Source organism: Pholcus phalangioides, unplaced genomic scaffold (assembly GCF_987345545.1).
Source record: "Pholcus phalangioides strain wild (caught in Gottingen) unplaced genomic scaffold, Ppha-v1.0 ptg000003l_1, whole genome shotgun sequence".
NCBI lineage: Eukaryota > Metazoa > Arthropoda > Arachnida > Araneae > Pholcidae > Pholcus > Pholcus phalangioides.
Genome location: NW_028301596.1, coordinates 39,159,879 through 39,182,905, shown reverse-complemented (window position 1 = coordinate 39,182,905; position 23,027 = coordinate 39,159,879). Strand labels below are relative to the sequence as shown.

The 23,027-nt window shown below is 35.5% G+C and overlaps 1 protein-coding gene across 2 annotated transcripts; it reads left to right on the top strand.

The window, feature by feature from the left end:
- The first annotated feature begins 640 nt into the window (after window positions 1–640).
- Window positions 641–13,135, top strand: LOC149088520 (von Willebrand factor-like). 2 transcript variants are annotated; one of them, XM_089248051.1, is made up of 5 exons: window positions 641–820; window positions 4,368–4,541; window positions 4,643–4,822; window positions 8,209–8,385; window positions 12,783–13,135. In XM_089248051.1, the coding sequence occupies exons 1-5, from the start codon at window positions 745–747 to the stop codon at window positions 12,968–12,970; spliced, it is 795 nt and encodes a 264-aa protein (XP_089104177.1). In that variant the 5' UTR covers window positions 641–744; the 3' UTR covers window positions 12,971–13,135. The 2 variants fall into 2 exon arrangements, with proteins under 2 accessions (XP_089104177.1, XP_089104176.1); XM_089248050.1 differs by having other exon boundaries at window positions 4,368–4,545; window positions 4,647–4,822.
- The last annotated feature ends 9,892 nt before the right edge of the window (window positions 13,136–23,027 follow it).

Sequence of the window (23,027 nt, the reverse complement as noted above, 5' to 3'; positions counted from 1 at the left end):
CTGCAGGAATCGACGGCTACTTTGCGGACCTGGAGCAATTAGCTTGTAGAACGCATTTGAATCATTTATTTTTTTGCTTTGGGAGAAAGTAACACCCCAAGACCAAAGTAGCTCGTGTTTACGGTATTCTTCTCTCCGAACGCGTAATGTCATACGGTTGTGATGTGCAAGTATCATCGCTCGCATCTGCATGATGCAAAACACCACATTCAACTATTAAAAATTTGTGCATTGTATTTTTTCTGCAGCTTTCGTTTACTTTTTATGTGATAAATTTCTTCATTTCTCGATCAGTAAATTTGAATACGAGTATCACATTTCTGGAAACCGTTATCATCAAAAACCTTGCATTTTCTTAATACGACGTAATTCCATTTCCGTGAAAGCTGGGACTACACGAGATAGATAATGATTCATACACGTTTCGTCTCTCTCGCACTCTTCAGAGCCTTTCTTTCAGAACATTTTCTTTTTTCTCATTTTTAATACATTTTCCCCTTTCTTATTAATAAGCGCAGCTGATTTATGGAGCAACCTAAAGTAGATTATAATAAATAATATAAACAGCATAAGGCTTATATGTATATGTATATAAGTCTGGTGTAATTGCGATCAAAGAAGAGATTTTATTAAACGAGAACAATATCATCGTATTCGTGACATCAACGCAGAAAATTTGAAAACTTCCAGACATTCCTGTGATAAAAGTATTGAAGGTTATAATAGCGAGTAGAATATAGAAATATGACGAGTCATTTACGTGGAACCTGTATCTTTACTGTTATTACCGTGGTTCTGGGTGAAGTGATTTCTGCAAGAGGTGAATATAGTAAATTTAAGACTGGTTATAGATCGAAACCGAAATTCCTTTTCTGAGTGGAAGTAAAGCTAAAATTAAATATAAAAGCTCATGATATGAATTAAAAATGTAATATTGGTAAATTTTAAAATCAAAAGAACTTGGCTTTAGAATATAACTTCCTGGAGCACATTGGATTTTTAAGAATTGTTAGGTCTGGAAACCAATTTTGAAATTTTTTTAACAATATTTTCTTGTCTTTACGATCATATTTCATGTAATATCCAGTTTTATGATTCTGTTTGTAATATTATTTAACATATCTCTGCAATGTGAGTTGAATCCAGAAATTTCACTTAGAAAATGAATCTAGAATTCGGTACAGCCCGCTCTTCTGAGCAATATTTACAAGCTCCAAGCCCAAACCTGTGCACCATATGTAAGCACAGGTCTGATCATAAATTATTTTTTTGTTCTTTAGTGATGCATGTGACTTGGGTAGCAAAAATGGAGGAGATTTTCCATTGCAATTTGAGATTTTTTTTATCACTTGCCCTACATGATAGTTGAAATTCAGGCGAGTGTCTATGTATACTCCCAAGTATTTTGTCACTATGCTTGGGTCAATCGCTTGATGTTCAATAAACAAGTAAGAATTCTGTGGAATCTCTTTATGCGTCAACCACATAAAACACTTTTGAGCATTTAATTTGGCCCTATTTACCGAATTCCGGTATTCCACTTCTTCCATCAGCTCCTAAGAGCCTTAGAAGATCTCCTATCTGTGCATATCATGAGGACATCGTCAGCATATAAAGATAGAATTCCCTTAGGCATATGTGGATAATCATCCATAAAAATATTGTGCAATATAGGCCCTAAGTTTGTTGATTGATTACCGCTTTAATGCACTTTGTGGAAAAATAGCATTTGAATTTAGGCCGTCAAATCTTGCAGCTTTCTTTGGTTTAATTTTTCTTTTATCATTTCTTCTAGCTCTTTGACGTTTGTGTGATATAAGATATTGGGATCTTGAGCTAGAATATTGTTGAAATATATTTGCTCTTCCTCATTCACATCATCTATGGTGTATTGTTATTTGGGGAACATTAATTTTCGAAAGTTCTTGCAAATTCGTCCGCTTTTGCTTGGTCTTCATATAATAGTTCGTGCTGGCTATTATAAATTGGTGGTAAAATTTGTTGGTTAGCTTTCATTCTTTTATATACGTCGAAAAGGGACCTACCTTCCGCTTTGGATTCGTGAAGGCAATCTCTCCATCTGTCATTGAGATATTTTCTTATAGTCCGTTTTTCTTTTATAAATTGTTTTGAAAGGTGGAAATCTCGCTTGCTGAAAATTTCTTCTCCATTTGCTTTTGCCCCCTGATGAGTTGTTTTATTTCCTTTGGCAGTTTTAAGAGATGCATATATCCTTTTCATTCGCTGCCTCGCCTATGGCTCTTTGCATTTGTTCCGTTAATTCTTTTGTGGCATCCTCTACTTGCTGGATATTGTTGAAGTTATACTGAAAAATTTCAAGCTCTTGAAGATTACGTTGATATTTCTGTGGAAGTTGATACTTTTGATTTTCATTCTATATGAGTTGATTCGAAGATCGAAATTCAATTTCACTGGGAGATGGTCAGAATTTTTCGTTTTTAAAGCGCCTCAGCTATCAATAAACCCGGCTCATTTGGCTATCGTTCAATAAGTGTAATTTTTCAATATATTTTTTTTATAATATGAATTTATGTATACAGTGGTTAGTCATTTTAAATAGGTAAAGTACGAAAATGCTTTTTTTTTTTATTTCGTAATTTTGAATCCTTTTTTAATTCCCAGCAGTTTAATCGTGTTTTGCTATTATCCGAGTTCACAGTCGAGGTTCTCCTCTACTTTGCTCAATAATTCATTCGCTAGATGACAGACCTGAACACCAGACTGGCATTTAGCGACAACAAGACAGCCACTAGAGACAAAATTAGCAATTGCAGTGATTTTGAAATGCACTCAAATCCCGTTACAATGAACTCCAAAAGAACGGAGAAATCAATTCGTTATAACGAAATTTTGTTGTAAAGGAATTTCAGGTTTTTGAATTGTTCCTATATAAACCTATATGGGGGATTAGAAAAGTGTTCGTCAAAATGTGATTTTTTCGCTATAACGGCAATCGTTAAATCGGGATTCGAATGTACTAACTGATAAGTCGCGCTAGGATTTTATGCCCTAAAAACTTCTAAAAAATGCTATATAAAATATGCATTCGTGCTCCTGAAAACTGCAAATATGTCCTGCAAATAGTCCCAGAAATATGTTGCAAAAAAATGTTTCATTCCCATCTCAGATGACATTAGTTTTGGCAAACTAATATGGAAGAAGTGTTGATGCAGTCTAGACCAGCGATTCTCAACCGGTGCTCCGCGGAGCCATTGGGGTTCCTTGTGCACTCTCCAGGGGCTCCGCGGCCGCTCGAGGAAAATAAAAAAGAACAGTAAAATTAAAAAGAATAATTATAAATATTTTTAAATAGTAAAAAATAAATCAGTAACTTTGATGAATAATTAAAAAATTGGCCTAGGGGCTCCACCATAGAACTTTTTTACTTTAAGTAAAAAAAATTAAATAAGGGCTCCGCGAGTCAAAAAAGGTTGAGAACCGCTGGTCTAGACTATTTTGAACCATTACTTATTGTAAGAACAAAAATTCTTCATTTTACTAACCACTAGGAGTATCAGAGAATCAATAACGTAGCTTTCTTTTCAATGGGGGGAAACGTAAAAATAATACAATAAATACCATGATTCGAAATCTTTTTTGCAAAATAAGAAGCTTACCATAGTAGTAGTTCTACGTGATTTAGATAGATAAGGAGCCAAACATTGTCATTGGACTCATATTTGCATTATATTTACAATACATTTATAGTGACGGACTCGCGATGCGAGGATCCGGGTTCGAACCCCACAGTGGTGGTCGGCTGAAGTTGGTTTTCTGTGGTTCCCAACTTCAAGGCGCAAATGCGAGCCGATCTCCCCGTTAAAAAGTCTCGCCACAGAGAGCAACAGTCCTACAACGATAAATCATGCAATCATAACACTTCACTCATAGTTAGAAAAACTGGTGGCAGATGGCAGCACTACATATAACAAGCATTACAGAGAAACAAAAAACTTCACGTCAGGTTTCACTACACGTGCACGCACATTCCCGCATATGGGTTCGTTGGGTGTTCCGCGGGGGGGGGGGCGGGGTGCATGTGTGGTGTAGCAGTGGTAGGTAGGGCCTCCAAAAAATGGCTCGGGGATCCATGATGTTCTTAAGTCAGCCACCTCGTTGGGCAATTTTCCTCTTGTGGCGTTGTATTTGTATTACTGGGGATTCCAGAAAAAAAGACAAATGGAGTCAGATAAAATGTATTTAGTTTAACACAACCAACCAGCTAATTTGGGTGGTAAAAATTTAAAGAGCCTGAATTAATGAGCCTCTATTTCCACTTCTTCAACTCGATACGATAACAAGAAAATAACCGGCCTGTCTTTTACCCAATTTATGATGAAATTTAGGCGAATGTCCAAAAAACGAAGAATGGAAAGACTGTGGTACAGACTGTCGAAAAACTTGCAAAACTTACCAGCTTCGGATCATGTGCCCTGATATCTGCAAAAAAGGTTGCTTTTGTAAGAGTGGTCTTGTACGCAACGACGATGGGAAGTGCGTGATACCGTCGCAATGTCCTGGTAAGTAATAAGTCCGCGGTAAGTCTCGGTCACCTATTATGAAATAATTGAACGATAATATTTGTTTGTATTTTTCTTATTTCGTTCTTTTTTTAATTCAGACAGCAGATGTCCAGCCAATGAAGTGTATAAAGTATGTGGTACTTCATGCCCGAGTACTTGTGCAAATTACGGAACACAAATGATGTGCACAAAGGAATGCAAGACAGGGTGCTTTTGTAAGGAAGGTTTCGTAAGGAACGACTACGGCAAATGCGTAAAACGAGAGCAATGCCTTTTCGGTAATTGCCTAAATTTCAAAGTAATTTTAACTATGGACTTTTAGAGGTTTTTATCAGGCCTACAACAATACAATAAGACAACCAATATTCTTTATGGGCATTGTATAGTATTTTATCATGTGTATATATTGTTAACAATTTTTGTTAAGTGCATTTTTAATTGGGTTGCTATATTTTTGAAATATATGACATCCATATTTTTATGGGCATCTTTTTCTCAGCCACCCCGTTGAGCATTTTGCCTGTTGTGGCGTTGTATTTGTATAATTATTCAATCATTACACTTCACTCATAGTTAGAAAACTTGATGGCAGATGGAAGCACTACACACAACAAGCATTACACAGAAACAAACTTCACCTCAGGTTCACTACACATACACAAACATTCCAACATGTATCAATTCGTTAGTAGTTTCGCAGAGGAATATGGACGAGGTGTATGTGTGGTTCCGTAGTAGAGGTTTCTATCGTTATTGAATAATTTGCGATTACAGGATGGTGCACACGTATCTTGCGCGAATCCTTGCAGTGACTGCTACCGAAATGAATGTTGGAGACAAATCGAGGTTCCGGGGTATAAATTAAGGAGACCACAATCAATCTATATTAAATTCTGAATCAACACTCGAATCGGAATAGTTTTCACAGTAGGAAACGCACTTTGTCCATAAATTTGGTAAAAACAATAAAAAGTGAGTATCTATTTAACGCTGTAAACCTAATTATCACCAGCCCAATGCAAAATGCAGATACTCTGTTTTGCACGTATTATTTTATTATTATTTTTTTGCATGTTCAGAGACTGAAGAAATATACTGCTAACTTTAGTACAATATTATAATATCATATTTTGTTCAAATCTTGAACACATGATCTACGAACGCAAAAATACTTCATTTCTAATCATTTTTATATTTAGTTCATCTAATCCAGTGTTTCCCAAAGTGGGAAATATCGTCCCCTGGTGGGAGATGGAATCGTCCAGGGGGGCGATAGAAAGGCATAGGATCCCCTATGGGTTCGCTTGAGTCGGAAGGCGATAAGAGAAAAGCATTTCTCTGAACAAGGGGACAATGGAACAAAAAGTTTGGGAAACTATGATCTAAGCTATAAAAACTAATAGCATTAGCACCCGAAATTCGCAATAAACCAAGATTTATAGCAGCAAGAGCAAACATAAATCTCGAGCAATCTTATGTAGTTCGTAAAACGGAAAAAATATGTTAAATTGCAGAGAACAGACAAGATTCAAATGAGCCAATTCAATCGATTCTTAGAGTCCAAAGAATTTTCCGGAATCTGTGACTCAAATTTGCCGGGATGCAGGCTTATGTGGGAGAATACGGTATAATGTACAGGATGCTTAAAATTAAAGTTTCAATTTCGAAACTCTGTAAACCAAGAACCACTGGCCAAAATAGCTTAGAAATTTGCTTGAATACTCCTGAAGCAATGGAATTTTGTTTGGTGAAGGTTTAAAAGGCAAGAGATGAAGTCGCACTCCGAAAGTTGAAGGAACTCGTGAAATACTCTTGAAAGAAAACATCGACCAACTCCACACCAAACTAGACAACAATGTCCAATAAAACCTGATACCACCACAGATAAGAAGAAGCGAAAGAATAAGACAGAGGACAGAAAGGACAATCAACGACACAGAACCGAAGAGAAGAATGGAGCTAGACACCGAAGAAGATTAAGAAGAACAGAGATATGGTGAGCCAGAGGAGACTCCGACTCGGATTTCCAATAGCGTACTGAGAACAAAGTCCCTTTGACTGGCACCTTGGCGGTTCGGCAACTCCGGAATAATTCAAAAGAAGCTCAGCTGAGCGCTTAGGACTCAACTGGGAGCCCGCAACACAAAGTCCCTTTGGCTGGCACCAGGGCCGATTGGCAACTCCGAAATAAGTCCGCAAAAATTCGACCGAGTGCTGGGAGCTCAACTGGAAGCCCGCGATAGAATTGCCCGCTGTGCAAGAATTTGCATTTAGGCCCCTTTTGACCCATTCTTGGGCCCAGAATTGCCCATTTTGATGTCTTCCAAGTATGTGTGGGTGCACCTGTTGCACCTGCCTAGTTACGGCACTGCCTTTCCACATTCTTCATCGAATTATCCAATTAATCTAACCTGAACCTGTAAAATTACTACAAATTTCAACTTAATCATCAACATTCACATAGGATAATAATTATCAATTATCAAAATTTTTATCATCAGTTACGAAACGGTTTTCCGAATTTTAATAATTTGTAATTACAATTGATCTGTTAGCTGCTACGTTATTCCAGTGTTCTGGAATCTCAGCATCACTGCAGAATTTGTTGACTATGTTCAAAGCCTGATTTACGGAAACAGTTCATGAGCATTCGTTACCAAACTGTTTCCCACATTTTGCTTATCATTCTTATGCTATCCAGGTGCATATGGTGTATTATATCTGTGCTCAGATGGAAAAATTTTATGCCACTTTTTTAAAAATTTCACAATAGCGAATTTGTAAATAATATCTTGCCAGCATACGTTATTGCGGCTTTTTGACTTATTACAATTTGTCTCCGGTGTTTCCTAATAAACTAAAAGGGAAAGATTAAATTTTGCCACCTTCCAATATTTTAAAGAGCTAGACTCCGGAATGCGAGAAATTTTTTCGAAAAAGTGACTTATAACATTTTGCCATCTGAGCACAGATATATCCAGGTGCTTATCATTCTTATGCATCCATATATGCTATCCAAATATACCTTCATTAATATATTACAATTTTGTAACTTTTCATACTTCAAGATTCAGATTTTGAGTTTTACACCTTGATCCATAGATTGAACCAAATAATCGGTATTAAGTGTTACACATTCTCGATGCACTTCAGCCAGCTGAACAATGTTGAAATGGGCAATAAATTTATTAAAGAAAGAGTGGAGAAAAAATTAATTTTAAAACATTCGTAAGTTTTTAAATGTTTGGTTGTTGAACAACTTGATCGATAAAACCAAAGTCTGATTTCTTGTAGGAATTTTTCCAAACTAAATTTACTCATATGAAAAATCATGATTCTTTTTCCTCCAACTTCGAATCATCCAAAACTTTCGAGAAAATTTGAATTCAACAAGAAATTTTAACATTAAATTAAATAGAAAACTCAAGGGGGAGTTCGTAAAGGTTCGAATTAACCAAGTTCTACTCAACGTACTTTTTTTGTATATTTCATGTATTGTTTATTTTTCATTTTCAAGCGTTCTTTTGTTACTTGTTTTATTTCTTGTGCGAATTCCCCCCCCCCTTTCCAACTATAACTGGATTTTCTGTTGATGGAATGGTAAATTATATAAATAAATATAATTAGAAGAAATTAAGACGTTCTTGTGTGTGTGGATTTTCAGGGCAATGTCCAGCCAATGAAATATACAGTGATTGTGGAACGGCCTGTCCTCTAACGTGCAGAAATTACAACACAGATTTCGCTTGCATACAGCTCTGCAGGGAAGGATGCTTTTGCAGGGATGGTCTCGTACGGAATGATGACGGGATATGTGTGACACCTCAGCAATGCTTTCTTAGTGAGTTGATTTTAAAAGTTATTTAAATCACATAGAACTTTCCTTATGCAGGGTATTATGTACGTCCTTAATCGGCTTTTATCTTATCTCATAGTAAAGTTATAGTTCGAATTTAAGAAATGCTCAAAACTTGTTGCCCTGTTACATATGAGGCCAACAAAAAAAATTCATGTCTCTGAGTGCAGTATTCACTGAGATAAGTTGGGAAAAAACAGCACGGACAACGCATTTCCGCCACCGCCTCCTTTATGTTGTTTCTCCCCTCCCCCACTTTCCCCTCTTTTTCGAATCTGAATATTTCAGTGAATATTGCATTAAGAAACATGGAATTCTTTTTTTTTGGCCTTAGAAGCAACAGGGCAACTAATTGGAAATTACAGGAAGGCTGTGAGGTATGTTTTATGGCACACTAAATTTAACTAAACTAAACGAACCGAGGTTCTGTCCCAGCGATATAAGCTCTATATCTCGGAGGGTGTGGGTGTGCCGGGAAAAACTCTAGGTGGCTAATCGGTTATGTACGCTGAAAACTATCACGAACCTCCAATTTCTCTCTGTCTCTCATAGCGGTTTCTTTCTAATGATATGCACATTTGTTGTGCAAACCATTGTAAAGGCATATACAGTACGTCTGAAACGCATTGCTAGGAAACCACGGTAACCGAAGTAAACGTTCGTAAAGTGATTGTTGGGGCCCAGAAACCATTGTTGCCCGACAGTTTTTTGCCCATTTCGGGAACTTGTCCATGTCTGACAAACTTTTAAAGTAGCCTATCGTTCATGTCGGGTCCCATTTGGTATATATGCAAAATTTGGCGACGATAGATCTAAAATTGTAGATTTGTATAGAAAACACACACACACACACAGAAAATCAATTGTATATATATATAGATTACTAGCCATAATACCCGGTAACGCCCGGGTTTTCTTCAATTACTGGGAGGATTGAAAAAGTGACAAACCATTGTAAAGGCATAAACTGTTATACATAATACTAGCAGCATCAAAGAAATGACAAACCATATACACGTCTGAAACACATTGTTGGGAACCACGGTAACCAAAGTAAACGTTCCGAAAGTGATTGTTGAGGCCCCAAAATCATTGTTGCCCGACAGTTTTTCGCCCATTTCGGGCATTTGCCCTGCTCTGACGAACTTTTAAAGTGGCTTACCGTTCAATCCCGGTCCTGTATGTATGCAAAATCTGGCGACGATGGGTCTAAAACTGTAGATTTGTATAAAGAACACAGATATACAGACATACTTTCACATTTATATATAAGATATCATCATTTAATATCGCAATGCCGATACGCAGATGTCAAAACACATATCGCGTTGCAATATTCCGTGCCTGCATGTATTCAGAGACATCGATTTCTTTCTTCTAAAGCACGTGCCAGCACTTAAAAAGCAGAAATTCGAAATTTCAGAGGCATTATGACTGCGCAAAAATAAATCGTTTTCATCACCATGTGCTACTTATTTTGACACACATGAATGTGACGGCTAATCATATTCGTGAGTATCCGATCTTTCTTATGCAGTTGAATCTGGGGAAAAAGACATTCGCAAGACAAAAATGAATTTTTTTTTCTTACCAACATCACCCTTTTCTACCTAGCTATGCAAATTGTGTAATTGTGTCTGTTTTTGTTCCCTCATGCATTGAATCAATTAACTGTTTAAAAAGTCCGGGAAGAGTAAAAAAAATCATTTTTGTGGAGTATACAAGAGGATAGACATCTTCAATCCATTGATCACAGGCAACACTGCTCTCACTTGAACACAAAAGATCTCTCGTTATTTGTGCACGACACGAATTAATTGATTGATTAATTAATTAAAGTTTTTGCAAGAATTTGCAGCATGCTTGTTAAAGTTCAAGCATACTTCAAAGTTTCTTTTACGGGTGAACTTCATCAAATGATTCGTCTAAAAAATGGGTTCTTAATCTTCTGTGTTCCATAGACCTTTCATGCAATAAGACGAGGGCTGGGAACCACTCTTTGCCAATGAAATGAAACCCACCAGAAAGACACCAAATACACACACACACAACATACCATTAAATAATTCAACTCTCAAAGTTCTGTGTGTAATTAACAGAAATTCGATTGTTTACTATTCCATTGACTTTATCACAACACTATACAACCTTTATTATTGAATAGCGAGTTGGATCCACTATCACAGCGCTACGCAGATCCAACTCGTGGATAACTGGTTTTGAGGTGTAGCTAAGCTAGTACAGCTGCAGCTATTTAATTGTTGATTTTACGTAGCCACCCCTCCAAAACCGATTTTGAGCAGCTCGAAATCGTGTTGCACGGCCGGCGTTAACCCGTCTTTACGCGTTTTACATTTCCATCCAACGTTTCAACAGATGATACGGTCAGTATCCTAAGATGTAGCATGGCTCCTACGTTGTCTGAAGGAATGGAACACACAGGCAGTCGATCTCTGACATTCAGGTTCCAATGCAGATATTTCCCCGTCTTTGTCATAAATTTGGTTTGATTTCTGGACTCCTTTCCTTGAATCGTCTTGATGAACTAAGGGCCCTTTCACACGGAGCGGATGCGGATGCGGATGCGGGTCCGGAAGAAGTTTTAACAATTGGAATATACTGCGCCTTTCAGACGAGCCGAAAAATCTCCGCACCTAGGAAATGTTCATGCGGGTCCGGACGTCGTCCGCATGTGTCAAAACCTAAGTGCGGGCTCCGCATCCGCACATAGAAGTTTTGACAATAGGTTTATTCGGAGCTATTCAGACGATGCGGATGCGGAGCGAATTCGTCCGCATCTTTGGCTACTTTTTGAAGGTGATTTTTTCCGGAATTTTTTTTAATTATTTGCCATAAATACCTTTAAAAACACCATATGATGGTCCCTGCTCATTAATATAATGTACCTACATACGTGTATCCCTACGTTTCCTTCTGAGATTGAGATATAGAAACTTTAACTGCCTTTTGTCCATATTTCACAATTTTATATAATAAAACCTGCCAACAACGGCCACTGACGGGACCAAAACTATAAGCCATTACGAATATTTAATTGACTACATACTTTAATAACTTTTAAATTTAATTTAAAAAAATTTAATTTTTTTCTTTTTAAATTTTTAAAATTATTTAAAAATATGAATATCTGAAATATTATTTTAAATATTTGTTATGTTTTTAAATTTTTAATCTGTTAATTTTTTTAAACTTTAAAAAAAATACTTTTATTAAACAACGTTATCCACGTACGGTGTTCACTCAGGGCCGGATTAAGACGTTTGAAGACCCTAGCACTTGAATATTTTTGGTGGTTTCCCCGATACCTACAAGTATATTTTACTCAATATTTAGTCTATAAACTTAAAAAAATGAAATTTTATATTTCAGAAGTGACTAATCTAAGGATGGGATTTCACTCTAAAAGGTTTATGAAAGTTATTTTATAAAACTTGAAAAAAGCAACTAATAAATTGCAAGTGCAACCGATAATTTTATTAGTTGCTTTTTTAAAAGAATTATTATAAAATTTTTATAGTGTAATCCGTAGTTGAGGCCGGGATTATACTATAAAGTTTTGTAAAAGATCTTTTATAAAAGTTAAAAAATTCAACCAATAGGCGCATCGGTTGCATTCAAGCAAATGCAACCGGTGTTCTTAATGGTTGAATTTTTCACGTTTTATCAAAGAGCTTTTACAAAACTTTTATAGTGTAATCCCAGCCTAAGACAGAATTGTGATCGAATATTTCTAAGCACAGACATTTTGAAAGTCCCCCCCACCTTTTTTTTCATACTTGCAAATTCTTTGATATTTGCTGAATTTTTTTTTTTTTTTGGAACATCGAATGTTTTGGATGTTTTTGGATTGGATTTTTCGAACATTGGATGTGTTTTTGGAATTTTCTTTTATATTTTTCCGAAAAGACAGATTTTTTTTCAAAATTTTTTGAAAATATTTTAAGATGTTTTCTCCCATCGACTGCTTGTGAGGATCGGAATGGAGGCATCTTTAGGCTCAATGATAAAAACCACCAAAGAATGCCTCTAGGCTGCCTATGGGCACTGAATCAGAGGTGAAGGAGAAAAATAATTACAAAAATTGCGAAAAAACAGTTTTTATGCACGAATTTCGAACTAAAGATGCGGGCGATTCGTCCGCATCTTCAGTGCTCGTTTGAAAGGGTATGCGGACCCGCGTCCGCATCCGCATCCACTCCGTGTGAAAGGGGCCTAAGAATAAGATTGTGATAAATCAACAATATCTTATTGAATGCAATAAAAATTTCGCAATTGTCAAATAATAACTCTTTTATGTGATTCTGATTCGTGGTTCAACAAATTTACATAATAGATCAATCATTTCGTTTATTTTTCAACAGGTAATTGTCCTGTAAACGAGGTCTATTCAAAATGCGTGAACCCTTGCAACGGCTGTTCTATAAAAGGCAATTGTCAGTTCTTGGTCTGCAACGAGGGCTGCGACTGCAGGAAAGGCTACTACAGAGACGAAAACACTCAAATGTGCATTCCTGAAACACAATGTCCTCCGTCATATGAACTACTTTAACCGTGAATCTCATAAAAGTACAACCAGTTTCCTCTCGGTATAACTTTCGAACTTATAAAATTTCCACGTAATAAAGCCATTTCTTTTAAAAACCAAAATCCATTCTTTCGATATTCCAAGACAGTAGTTTCCGATCTGTGGTACGCGTACCCCAGAGGGTACGTAATTAAAGATTACGTGAAAAAAATCCAATAACGGGAGAAAAATGTGTAAAAATAATATGTGGAATATTCATACCGCATATTTCCTGTGTATGTGTTGCGAAATTCGTGTACGCATTTCGAGTGGATATTAAAAAGTATTTATTATATTAGGCTGTTTCCAAATTGTTTGCATAGTTAATATCTCTGAAACCGTTTACTTCATGAATATACTTCCAGTTATGAAAAGTTTCCAAATGAAGTGCGGTTTTCCAAAATGTTTTAAATTTCCCAAGGGGTCCTATAAATAAAAAAAAACTGAAACATTAACTTTTAAGGTAGGCCCTGTATGCTAAAACTTCCAATTAGTGAAATGTAAATGCGGCTTTGAGATGTAATTTACAAAAAAATACATATTTTTTAAGTGCAATAATAGCAAATATTTTCGACTGCGTGCGAGCGTTTGGCAAGAAATTTGGATTATCTCTATTTACTGAATCGGCGATAAATATGGTAACCTTACCCTAACCTAACCGCTCATTAGAAAAATGAAGAAAAGAGAAAGGAAAAATATAAAAGGAAAAAATATAATAGATAGAACTTTCTAAGAGTCCCCTTTTCACCCTCACCCTACGTGTTCTCTTTCGCTCTTACATGTGTGCAGGGTGTTGCTTTGAAGTGGGGATAAACTCTGTGGGGTAATATTACGTATCAAGAGGAACAAAATTGCCATAGAACATTTTATCGAAAAACCACGTTCAATCGGTGAAAATCGTAGAAGTGTGGGAAGTCGAGTGGGACAAAAAGACCAATAATAAGCTGTAAAAACATTTATTTGACAACAAATTACAACACAGCTTGTGACGTCAACAACTGCTGTAATTTTTTCTCTTCGTCTACTTTCCGGCATTGAACTGTACTGCACAGGCTGTATTGTAATCATGTTGTCAAGTAAATGGTTTTTGCACTTACTTATTTTACTTTTTTGTACTTATTATTGTAGTTTATTTCGTATACCACAGGCTGTGTTGTAATCATGCTGTGAAATAAATGTTTTTCTACTTATAATTGGTCTTTTGCCCACTCGACGTCACAGCCTTCATACGTATTTTTCCGATTTTCACCGACTAAACGTGATTTGCAATGGCAATTCTGTTACACTTGATGCCTAATATCATCCCTCTGAGTTTGTAGCTACTTAAGAGTTTAGTTGAAAGATACATTATATATGTGGGGGAAAAAATCCTCCGTAGATAACATGGTTGCTATAAAGCTTCGCGATGGTGAAGAAAGAGGAAAGGACTTGTTTGAATTTATTCCACTGGAATTTGGGCGTAATATTAGGTCCGTAATCGTGAAGAGGGTGAAGTTTTCAGCATTTATCGCCAATTATTGAAGGTGTGGTTTACAAGTTCCGGAACGTAAATGAAATTCCAAGTTGTAAAAATTCTGTAAGTGTCAAAATAACTGCCAAAAAATATTTTTGTTATTTGTGTGCAGTTCCTAAAAATGACAACTTTGAGCAAATGCCAACGCGATGATAAGTTGCAAGGATAATGCAAAAAGTTTGTTTATTTTTTATGCATAAGATCCCTCACAAACAAATTTTCGAATTTTAAGAAACTGCACGTCATTTGAAAACATTTATAACTGAAAGTACGTTTCTCTCTAAAGTCAACGCTTGCAGAGGAGTCTTCGGTGCAAACAATTTGGAGCAGCCTGTGTAGCCGTATTTTGCATTGAAACCAAACTGAAAGATATATTTTCTAAAGTAAAATGGAATTTTCAGAAAATAAATAATTTGTATAATGACTTTTTTTGACTATATATTTACTATGTAATTCACATATACACTGCAACATAGAGGGTTAGCAAAATTAGGCTGAAACTTATTACAATTAAGGATATGAAGATAAAAAAAAGACTATATATATACGTATAATAGACAAGCTGTAAAACGCTTCTTCGCTCGCGTGGGGATTTGGTAATCTGTTCTACAATAATTTCCCCCCTATAACATTTGGATTCCCTTGGGGGTTAAATTTTCAGAAATCCCGTCCTAGTGGTTATCTGCATTGTAAAATATAATACTCACCAAATTTCATATTTATAGCTTCTGCTGTTTGAACTCAGCAATAATTGTGTCGTCTTATCCCTCTCTTTTTAATGAGTCTCTGAACATTACAAGCTAAAACTACTGACCAAATTTCATAATTATAGCTCCAGAGCGGTTGCGGCTCCGCGTGATTTCTCCATGTTACCTTTGGACACCCTTAGGGGTCGAATTTCGAAAAACCCGTTCTCGCTGAGTTCTTACATGATAAAATTAAAGTATCAGCTAAATTTCATATTTATACTTTCAGTGGTTTCGGCTCGGCATGATTTCTTTGTATAACCGTTGAACCCTCCACGACCCCCCCTAAGTGGACGAATTTCGTAAAAACCCTTTCTTAATAGTTCTTTTACTTCATGAAATGAAACTATTGACCAAATTTCATATTCAAAACTTCGGTGGTTTCGGCTCGGCGATGATGAATCAGTCAATGACAAGTCAATCGGTGAATGGTGAGTCAATCATTTTATATAAATATATATATATGTTGGTCCGAACCGGGTATGCTTTCCCGGCCGGCTTGCCGGTTTGAGTTTTTTTTCCGACACGCCCACGATCAATGAGCTTATATCGCAAAAGCGACAGAGCCTGGGCGTGCTCGGTTCTATACTATACTATATATATATATAGAGAGAGTGTTAATGTGTTTACTAAGGAATGTTTGTTTTACGGGGTGGTCTGTAGTTAAAATTTGCGTGTTCTGAGCCGTCTTTACTACTTATCAGGAAGCTATGAAACATTGGAAACATCTTAATGAAGGGATGGGCAAAATATTGAAAGCAAATATCGGTTCTCACTGTAAATAATAATAATTTTGGATATCAATATGTAAGGTTTTTTTTGTTTCCGTATTTATTTAAAAATTAACAAATCTATAACATGAGAATTACATTTTTACTCTAAACAATTAACAGATCTTCAAATGGCTGCTTCATTATACTTTAAATAGTTAATTCTAAACACAAAACTTTTTTTTGTTGTTGAAAAATATGCATAAATGAAGATGAAATCATGCTCGCAGCGAGGGTATGTGTTGAAAATTTCGGTCAAATATCGGTCAAAATATTTATTTCATTTTGTTCTTGTATACTTAAATCATTGGAATAATGTGTTTTTTTAATGTGAAAATTTAATATTTTATTGAAAAATAATAATTTTTAGTTACTGAACAGTCATTTCGAAGGAACCAAATAAACATAATAAATACTGTGGGAAGATTTTAAACTGAAGCTAGGGACCCCCAAGAGAAGTGCTAATATAATTAATCGTGGCAGACTGCCATTTGAGTATGTGAATAGTGCCTTTTTTAAGGAAATTTCAGTTTAGATGATTCCGAGTTTCAAAATTAATTAGTTTGATTCCACCATAGGCATATATTGGCAACTTCTGATTTAATATTTTTACGAAGGGTGGGAATTCGAAGAGGCTTGCGAACGCATGCAAGGTACGCGTGGCATGCGATTGTTAGAATAGAAGAACGAATTTCTAAATGGACTCGGACAGTAGAATTCGAATGGAGAAGACGTACGTTTTGAAGGCTGCTGTAGTTTTAGCAGGACTTCTCGTTGCTGTAAATAAAGGCGTTTATTTATTCTCAAATCTTAGTTCCTCTAAGTTTTTGCCCATCTTCAAGTCCCCGGCGAAGAACCCTAGAGATCCGCTCGACGGGACCATATGGTGTCAGCAGTTCGACGAGACTCGGCGCGCGCGCGCGCGGTGCAGCAACATATATATTTAATCGATATTTTTCCTTCTTATTTTCTTCTGAAAAACATGTTTTTTAATGTGTACTGTAATCTATAATTCTAGTAATACTTAAGAAAATTGAGTCTATTTACAACAAAATCGGATATACACTGACATATCGGTTGATACGATTCTTTCTTCCGTCTTCGAAAATCTCAAGCCGTGAAACATTGTTATAAAGTTTAATATAGATTTCTATTACAAAGAGAAAAAAATCATTTTTAATTGCTGAGAAGTTATTTCGAAAGAAAGAAGTGAAACATGAAAATTCACCAGCAAGAAACCAGTTCCAATGCCATTTGTTACTAATTAGGATGAAATGAAGCGTCCGTTTCAAAACAGTTTTAGTTTGAGGATTGTGAGTGGCAACACGTTTTTCAGCGTCATCTACCTTTGACTTCAGATGGTATTTTCTGATTTAACATGTATGAATGTTAGAGATATATTTTTACGTTCTATCATTTCTGTTATCTAAAAAATCGACTTTTCAATAATTAACAGAAGATATTATTTCGATAAGTCGTGCCCGCTTATGAAATAATCGATTGCAGTAAAATATCGGTTAATAGGACGTTTCTTCTGCCTCCATCATCCTGAACTATTTGAATAACATTAAAAGAAAACCTAATATCCGTTGCCCTGTATTGAATTCATAACGCTTTTAATCAACATCGAGGCACCGCTTTCATGAATTTGTATGTAATGTAAGAGTACATCAGGGAAAACCAATTTTTTTGATCAATTCATACAAATATTTTCTCATTTAACTTCACACACACATTCTTTTGATAACATAATTATAAGAGGTGTATCATTGGGTACGTGGCATCGGATTTCTGCTGATTTTGGTAGAGATCATTGAGACGTCACTTTGATAGGTATAAAAAGCCGTGGGTCTCTGGATAAAGAATCATAGTCTAGTCATAATCAGACTACGAGGCTGTATTCAGACATTATTTTTAACGAATGAAAACTTCAGAGAAAAACGGCTTGTTATTGTCCATCGCGACGAAAGAATGTGACGCTAGTGAATATTTTGAAAATCTCAGTGATAAGAGAGTGGTATGTTTTTTAATGTATTTAATTTATCAAAACAAGCATGGATTATCACGATGCATACAAACATATAATCACAATACAAGTTGAAGTAAAGCCAGAAAAATGCTGAGTTTTTATGGTAGTGCATTTTTAATTGGAGCACTGAGATTTCTTGACGCAAGGTGCTTTGACTCCGTTCCTTTCAGGCTCTTTCCTAATGTAGCCTGGCTCGCAAAAGCAGCCGTCGACACACATCACCTTGCACATGCCTGGACTAGGCGTTTGACAGTTTGGTTCGCAGGCGCTTCCACAATTCTCTCGTCTTTCATTTGGTGGACAATCATATATTATGGGTACAAGCAGAAATTACCGATTATCATGATCACGAGAAGCGTAATAAATATACTCCACTTCATTGAGAAAATTATTAAGATATGTCTGGTATTTATTTGCGTATAAAAATGTGGAAATATAATCATTACTATAATTTTTATTTATTTGTTTACTTCACAAAAACAAATCGGCCAACAGAAAATGTCAGTACTTTTCCCAGCAGATAGGACCTGGTGCAGTCCATACAGGTGAATCGGGTCTGATTGAAATGTGAGTGTCATTCATTCTATCGTGCATTTTTATTCGTAAATAATATTTTTAACATTGATATAATCAGTTTCTATGAGAAAAATAATAATCATCGCTGTTGTTTCGGTGAATCTTACATTAAGTTTTCTTATAACCTAAGATATAATCTGCATCAAATCAGTATGAATAACAATTAGGATCTCTGTCGAACCAAATCACGATAAAATTCTAGTAAATAAAAGACCAAATTCACTCTAAACATGGAGTGTCCATCCGCTAATGATACTATTACTACTAAATCACACATGCACCTTGTTCACATTCCTCAGCGGAATTTTTCAACGAACTGGTACATGTTAGAATGTGCGTATAGGTGTTGTGAACCTAAAGTGCAGTTTGTTACTGTGCAATGCTTGATATGTGTATCGCTGCCATCAATCTTTCTAACTATGAGTGAAGTGCAATGATTTAATAATTGTAACGTTGTATAGGCCTGTTGCTCTCATGGTGAGACGTTTTTAAAGGGGAGATCTCTCGGCATAGCGACTTGAAGCTGAGAACCACAGAAATAGAATAACCACAGTCGTTAGAATAATCAAAACTTACCAATCATGAATCGATAGTCACCATTAATATTAGTAAAGTACCATGCTGAGATATATGTTAGCAGTCATCATGGATCCAGTTAAGGCGCCTATAAAGCAGAGAGTGGATGCCATCCCTTTTTGAGCTAATAACAGACCTGCTCATACGATGTCTCGGAAATCGTTAAAGAAAAGCAGGATCGGAAACACAGCTAAGGTGCCAATAAAAGGACAACGGACACGTCATCCATCTTTGAACAAAGAAAAGGTTTGCCGCTCCAAGTGATGTCCCGAATCGAACATCGTTGTCAAAAAAGCAATGTAGGGAGCAGCGATTGGCTGTAATGATAATACTGACGTCACACTTTTGCTCAAAGATGGTTAATTAGTCAGTCAGCTTTTTCAAACATCTCCAGATAAAGTATAAAATTAGCTGTGATGCGCGCGTACGTGTAGCTTGTGTAATCTTCAAGAATGAAAATTAACTTAGACACGTGACATCGGGAACGATTCTGTTTTATTTTTATAATTAAAGGACTCTTAAAGACAAGTTTAGTGAACGGAAAAGTTATTAGACACCAAATTTTTCTCGTTTGATGTCTTGAATGAAATTTGGCAACAAATAAAATTGGCTTCCTCATCGGCCCAGGCAGAAGACGTAGTAGAAACTAGTGTGTTGCGATCCACAACGAGACAGTGAACTAGCAAACACCCTATGGAAAAAATCGCCTCCATTTCTCCCTACAACAAAATACGCCCTCTTTCCAAGGAATGTTGAAGTACCTTCGAGTATAGAATTATATTCATTTTTATCACCGTAATTTTCGGTAAATAAGCCACTGGGATATACAAATTCTCTTCAAAAAAATTAGAAAATCCCAGAAATTTACCAGAGCGGTTCATGAAATTCTCAAGCTGGAAAGCCCAAATTAAGGGTATGATTGTATAATTTGCATTTTCACCTTCTTAAAAGTTCTTCTTTATCCATATGGGTAGCAAAAAAATTTGCATAAAGTAGATTGAATGAGTCTTGAAATTTCAAATTCCTTTTTCCGCTTTGTTTGAAAAAATAGGAACATCTGATAGATGAATATTTCCATTCAAAATCAAAGGTGTGTACAAAACACGTTGCCTTCACTGTCTTAAAAAAAATTAGTTTTGTGATATTTTCTCAAACACAGAAGGTGTTGGATGATTAGTAAGTACGTATAGCTATGCCGATAGCTTTAAAATATTATTACTAGTATGATCAGTTGAATAAATAATCAATGCAGTGATGGTAACCTCGTCAAGCAAAATTTCCCTTTCGACTAAATTTTTCCCACACACTCCGAAATTGTGCTGCCATCTATCAGTGTAAGTATGTAATCACGTATTTTACACTAGAAAAGCATTTTGTTTGCATTTACATATATATATTTTTTAAAATTCTTTTGTTTGCTGAACTCTCAAAATTTCCCGCAAGCGCCAAGAAATTTCCCACGGGAACCAATTTTGGCCAATTTTTCCCACGAGAATATGGGAAATTTCCCACATGTCACCATCAATGAATGAAAGAAAATAATTTCTTTGTTACTCTTCTTTGAAAATCAACCTTGATAGACTACGTCGCCATCTATATTCGAAAACTTTAACTTGCATCAAAAAGCTCTTTTAAACTCCGAAGTCTGTTAATTAAAAATTGATAATCAAAGTACTTTCCTTCTTACTGACCGAATGGACATTTTCTTATCAAACACAAACACATACAACATAATTCTATACACAAACAATATCTACTTCTCTTTTCTTCATAGGCCTTCATGGCCAGTTTGTATGCTGTCAGGCAGCCCATAGGGCTGGGAATCAGCCAAAATTCAATTCTGGTCTGGTCTTACTTTCCTTCAAGAGGAATTGCAGCAAATGTTCAGCTGAAGTATGTGATGTTAAAGAAGAATTGAAATGCAAGAAATGCTTGGATTTGTTTCATCCAATTTGCATTTCCGAGGCAGCTTTCCGTAAAATAAAAAAGGAAACAAAAAATAATTACACATGTAAAAGTTGTGAAGACGATGATGAGGAATCTTAGAATAAAAAACCATCTAGCGTGGCAAATGCTTTGAAGAAATTTAAGCAGGAGATAAAAACATTGATACAGAATTCAGTTGTTAGCATCCATATAACTATGGAAGGATTTAAGAGATATAATGGACATCACTAAAAGTTTGAATTATCATATTGAATTATATTAAAAGAAGTTGATGGTACGGTGAAATGTTTAAGTGAAGAGATATCTCATCTTAGAAATGAAAACATGAAGTTGAAGAGTGAAAATGTACATCTTCATAAATATATTGTGGAAATTTGAGAATCTATCTCTGAAATTGAATATAGGAGCAAAGCCAAATAACATTGAAATTAATGATGCACCAGAGGAAGTCAATGAATGTCTTCCAAAATTATTAGATCAAATAAAAACCGAACTTAAGATCAACCAAGAAACAGAGATAGAAAGAGCCCACAGAGTACCTTTGTTTTCAAAAATGAAATTCAAACCTATCATTGTAAAATTCAAGGAGTCATCATCTGAACGTATCTGGATTGAAGCTGTTAAAAAAAAACACTCAGCTTTGAAATCTGATGTCATCAGCCGGAATTTCATACCTCAGAGAGTCGTCATCAATGAACATTTGACCAAGTATCTCACACAAGCAATTATTCTTTGCTGTCAGAAAATTCAAGCAGGAAAGCAACTATAGGTTTGCCTGAACCAGATTGATTGATGACCGCTCACGCCCAGAGCTGCCTGAACCAGAGGTGGAAAGGTCTTCCTTAGACAATCTGAAATATCCACTATACTTAGAGTAAGAGGTATTAGTGAATTAGATAAACACTGCGTGTGAACAATGGTTGATTTGTTAACTGAAAATTATATTGATATATGATATAGACCATGATGTTGCTGAAGTGGCTGTCTTGGATTCGTCTGTTTCTGTTTCTGGATTTCTAAACACTTGTATAATATGGTATCTAATCTGTCATTGCAATATACATATATTCTTTGTAATATAAGAAGTATGAGGAAAAATTTTGTTAATTTTTTAGTTTACTTAATGAGAATTTCGATATAATATGTGTTTTACTGAGATTTGGCTTAAGGAGAGTGAAGTAAATATGTACATGATACCAGGGTATTATGGTTGTTATAAATGTCGTGATTATAACCAATTTGGAGGTGTTTACATATTTATCAAAAATGGTATAAAAGTTGAATTGATGTCAAATCAGTTCCTAACGGCTGGAGTATTGACGTTAAAATTTTGTGAATTTAATATTATTTTCTCATTAATCTATAGATCTCATAACTTCACCATTGATCAATTCAATAGGGAACTTCAAACATACAGTATTTGAATAAATATCAAAATTCAGATATGGTTATTATATAGGTGATATGATATGAATATAATTTTTTACAATATTGATGATAATGGCGTTAATGATTACTTGAATCTATTTTATTTAAATGGTTTTTCCTCCTTTGAAAAATATATCACGAGAATTGGAATTACAAATTCATCTGATGTTGACCATGTATTTTTCCACTCATTTATAAAAATGCATTTCAATGTAAAATGGGAGTTTATGATGCAGGGATTTCTGATCACCATCTATTAATTGGTTTTATAAAAAAACATTTGCCAAATAATAATGCTAATAATTTAATATATAAGGAAAAATCCTGGATTTGCTATGAACTATTTGATAATTTCATTAGCAACGTGAACTTAATACGTGTCTTTGATGAAGCTCATACTGATAATGCCTATACACATTTTTTGAACATCATCAATTTAAATTCTAATTTATTTACA

What these genes read in the sequence shown, in the direction of transcription:
- LOC149088520 (XM_089248051.1), top strand. Translation starts at nt 745, where the DNA reads ATGACGAGTCATTTACGTGGAACCTGTATCTTTACTGTTATTACCGTG. An exon ending in GATACCGTCGCAATGTCCTG is followed by an intron (nt 4,542 to 4,642) that starts GTAAGTAATAAG and finishes TTTTTAATTCAG; the next exon opens with ACAGCAGATGTCCAGCCAAT. An exon ending in ACGAGAGCAATGCCTTTTCG is followed by an intron (nt 4,823 to 8,208) that starts GTAATTGCCTAA and finishes GTGGATTTTCAG; the next exon opens with GGCAATGTCCAGCCAATGAA.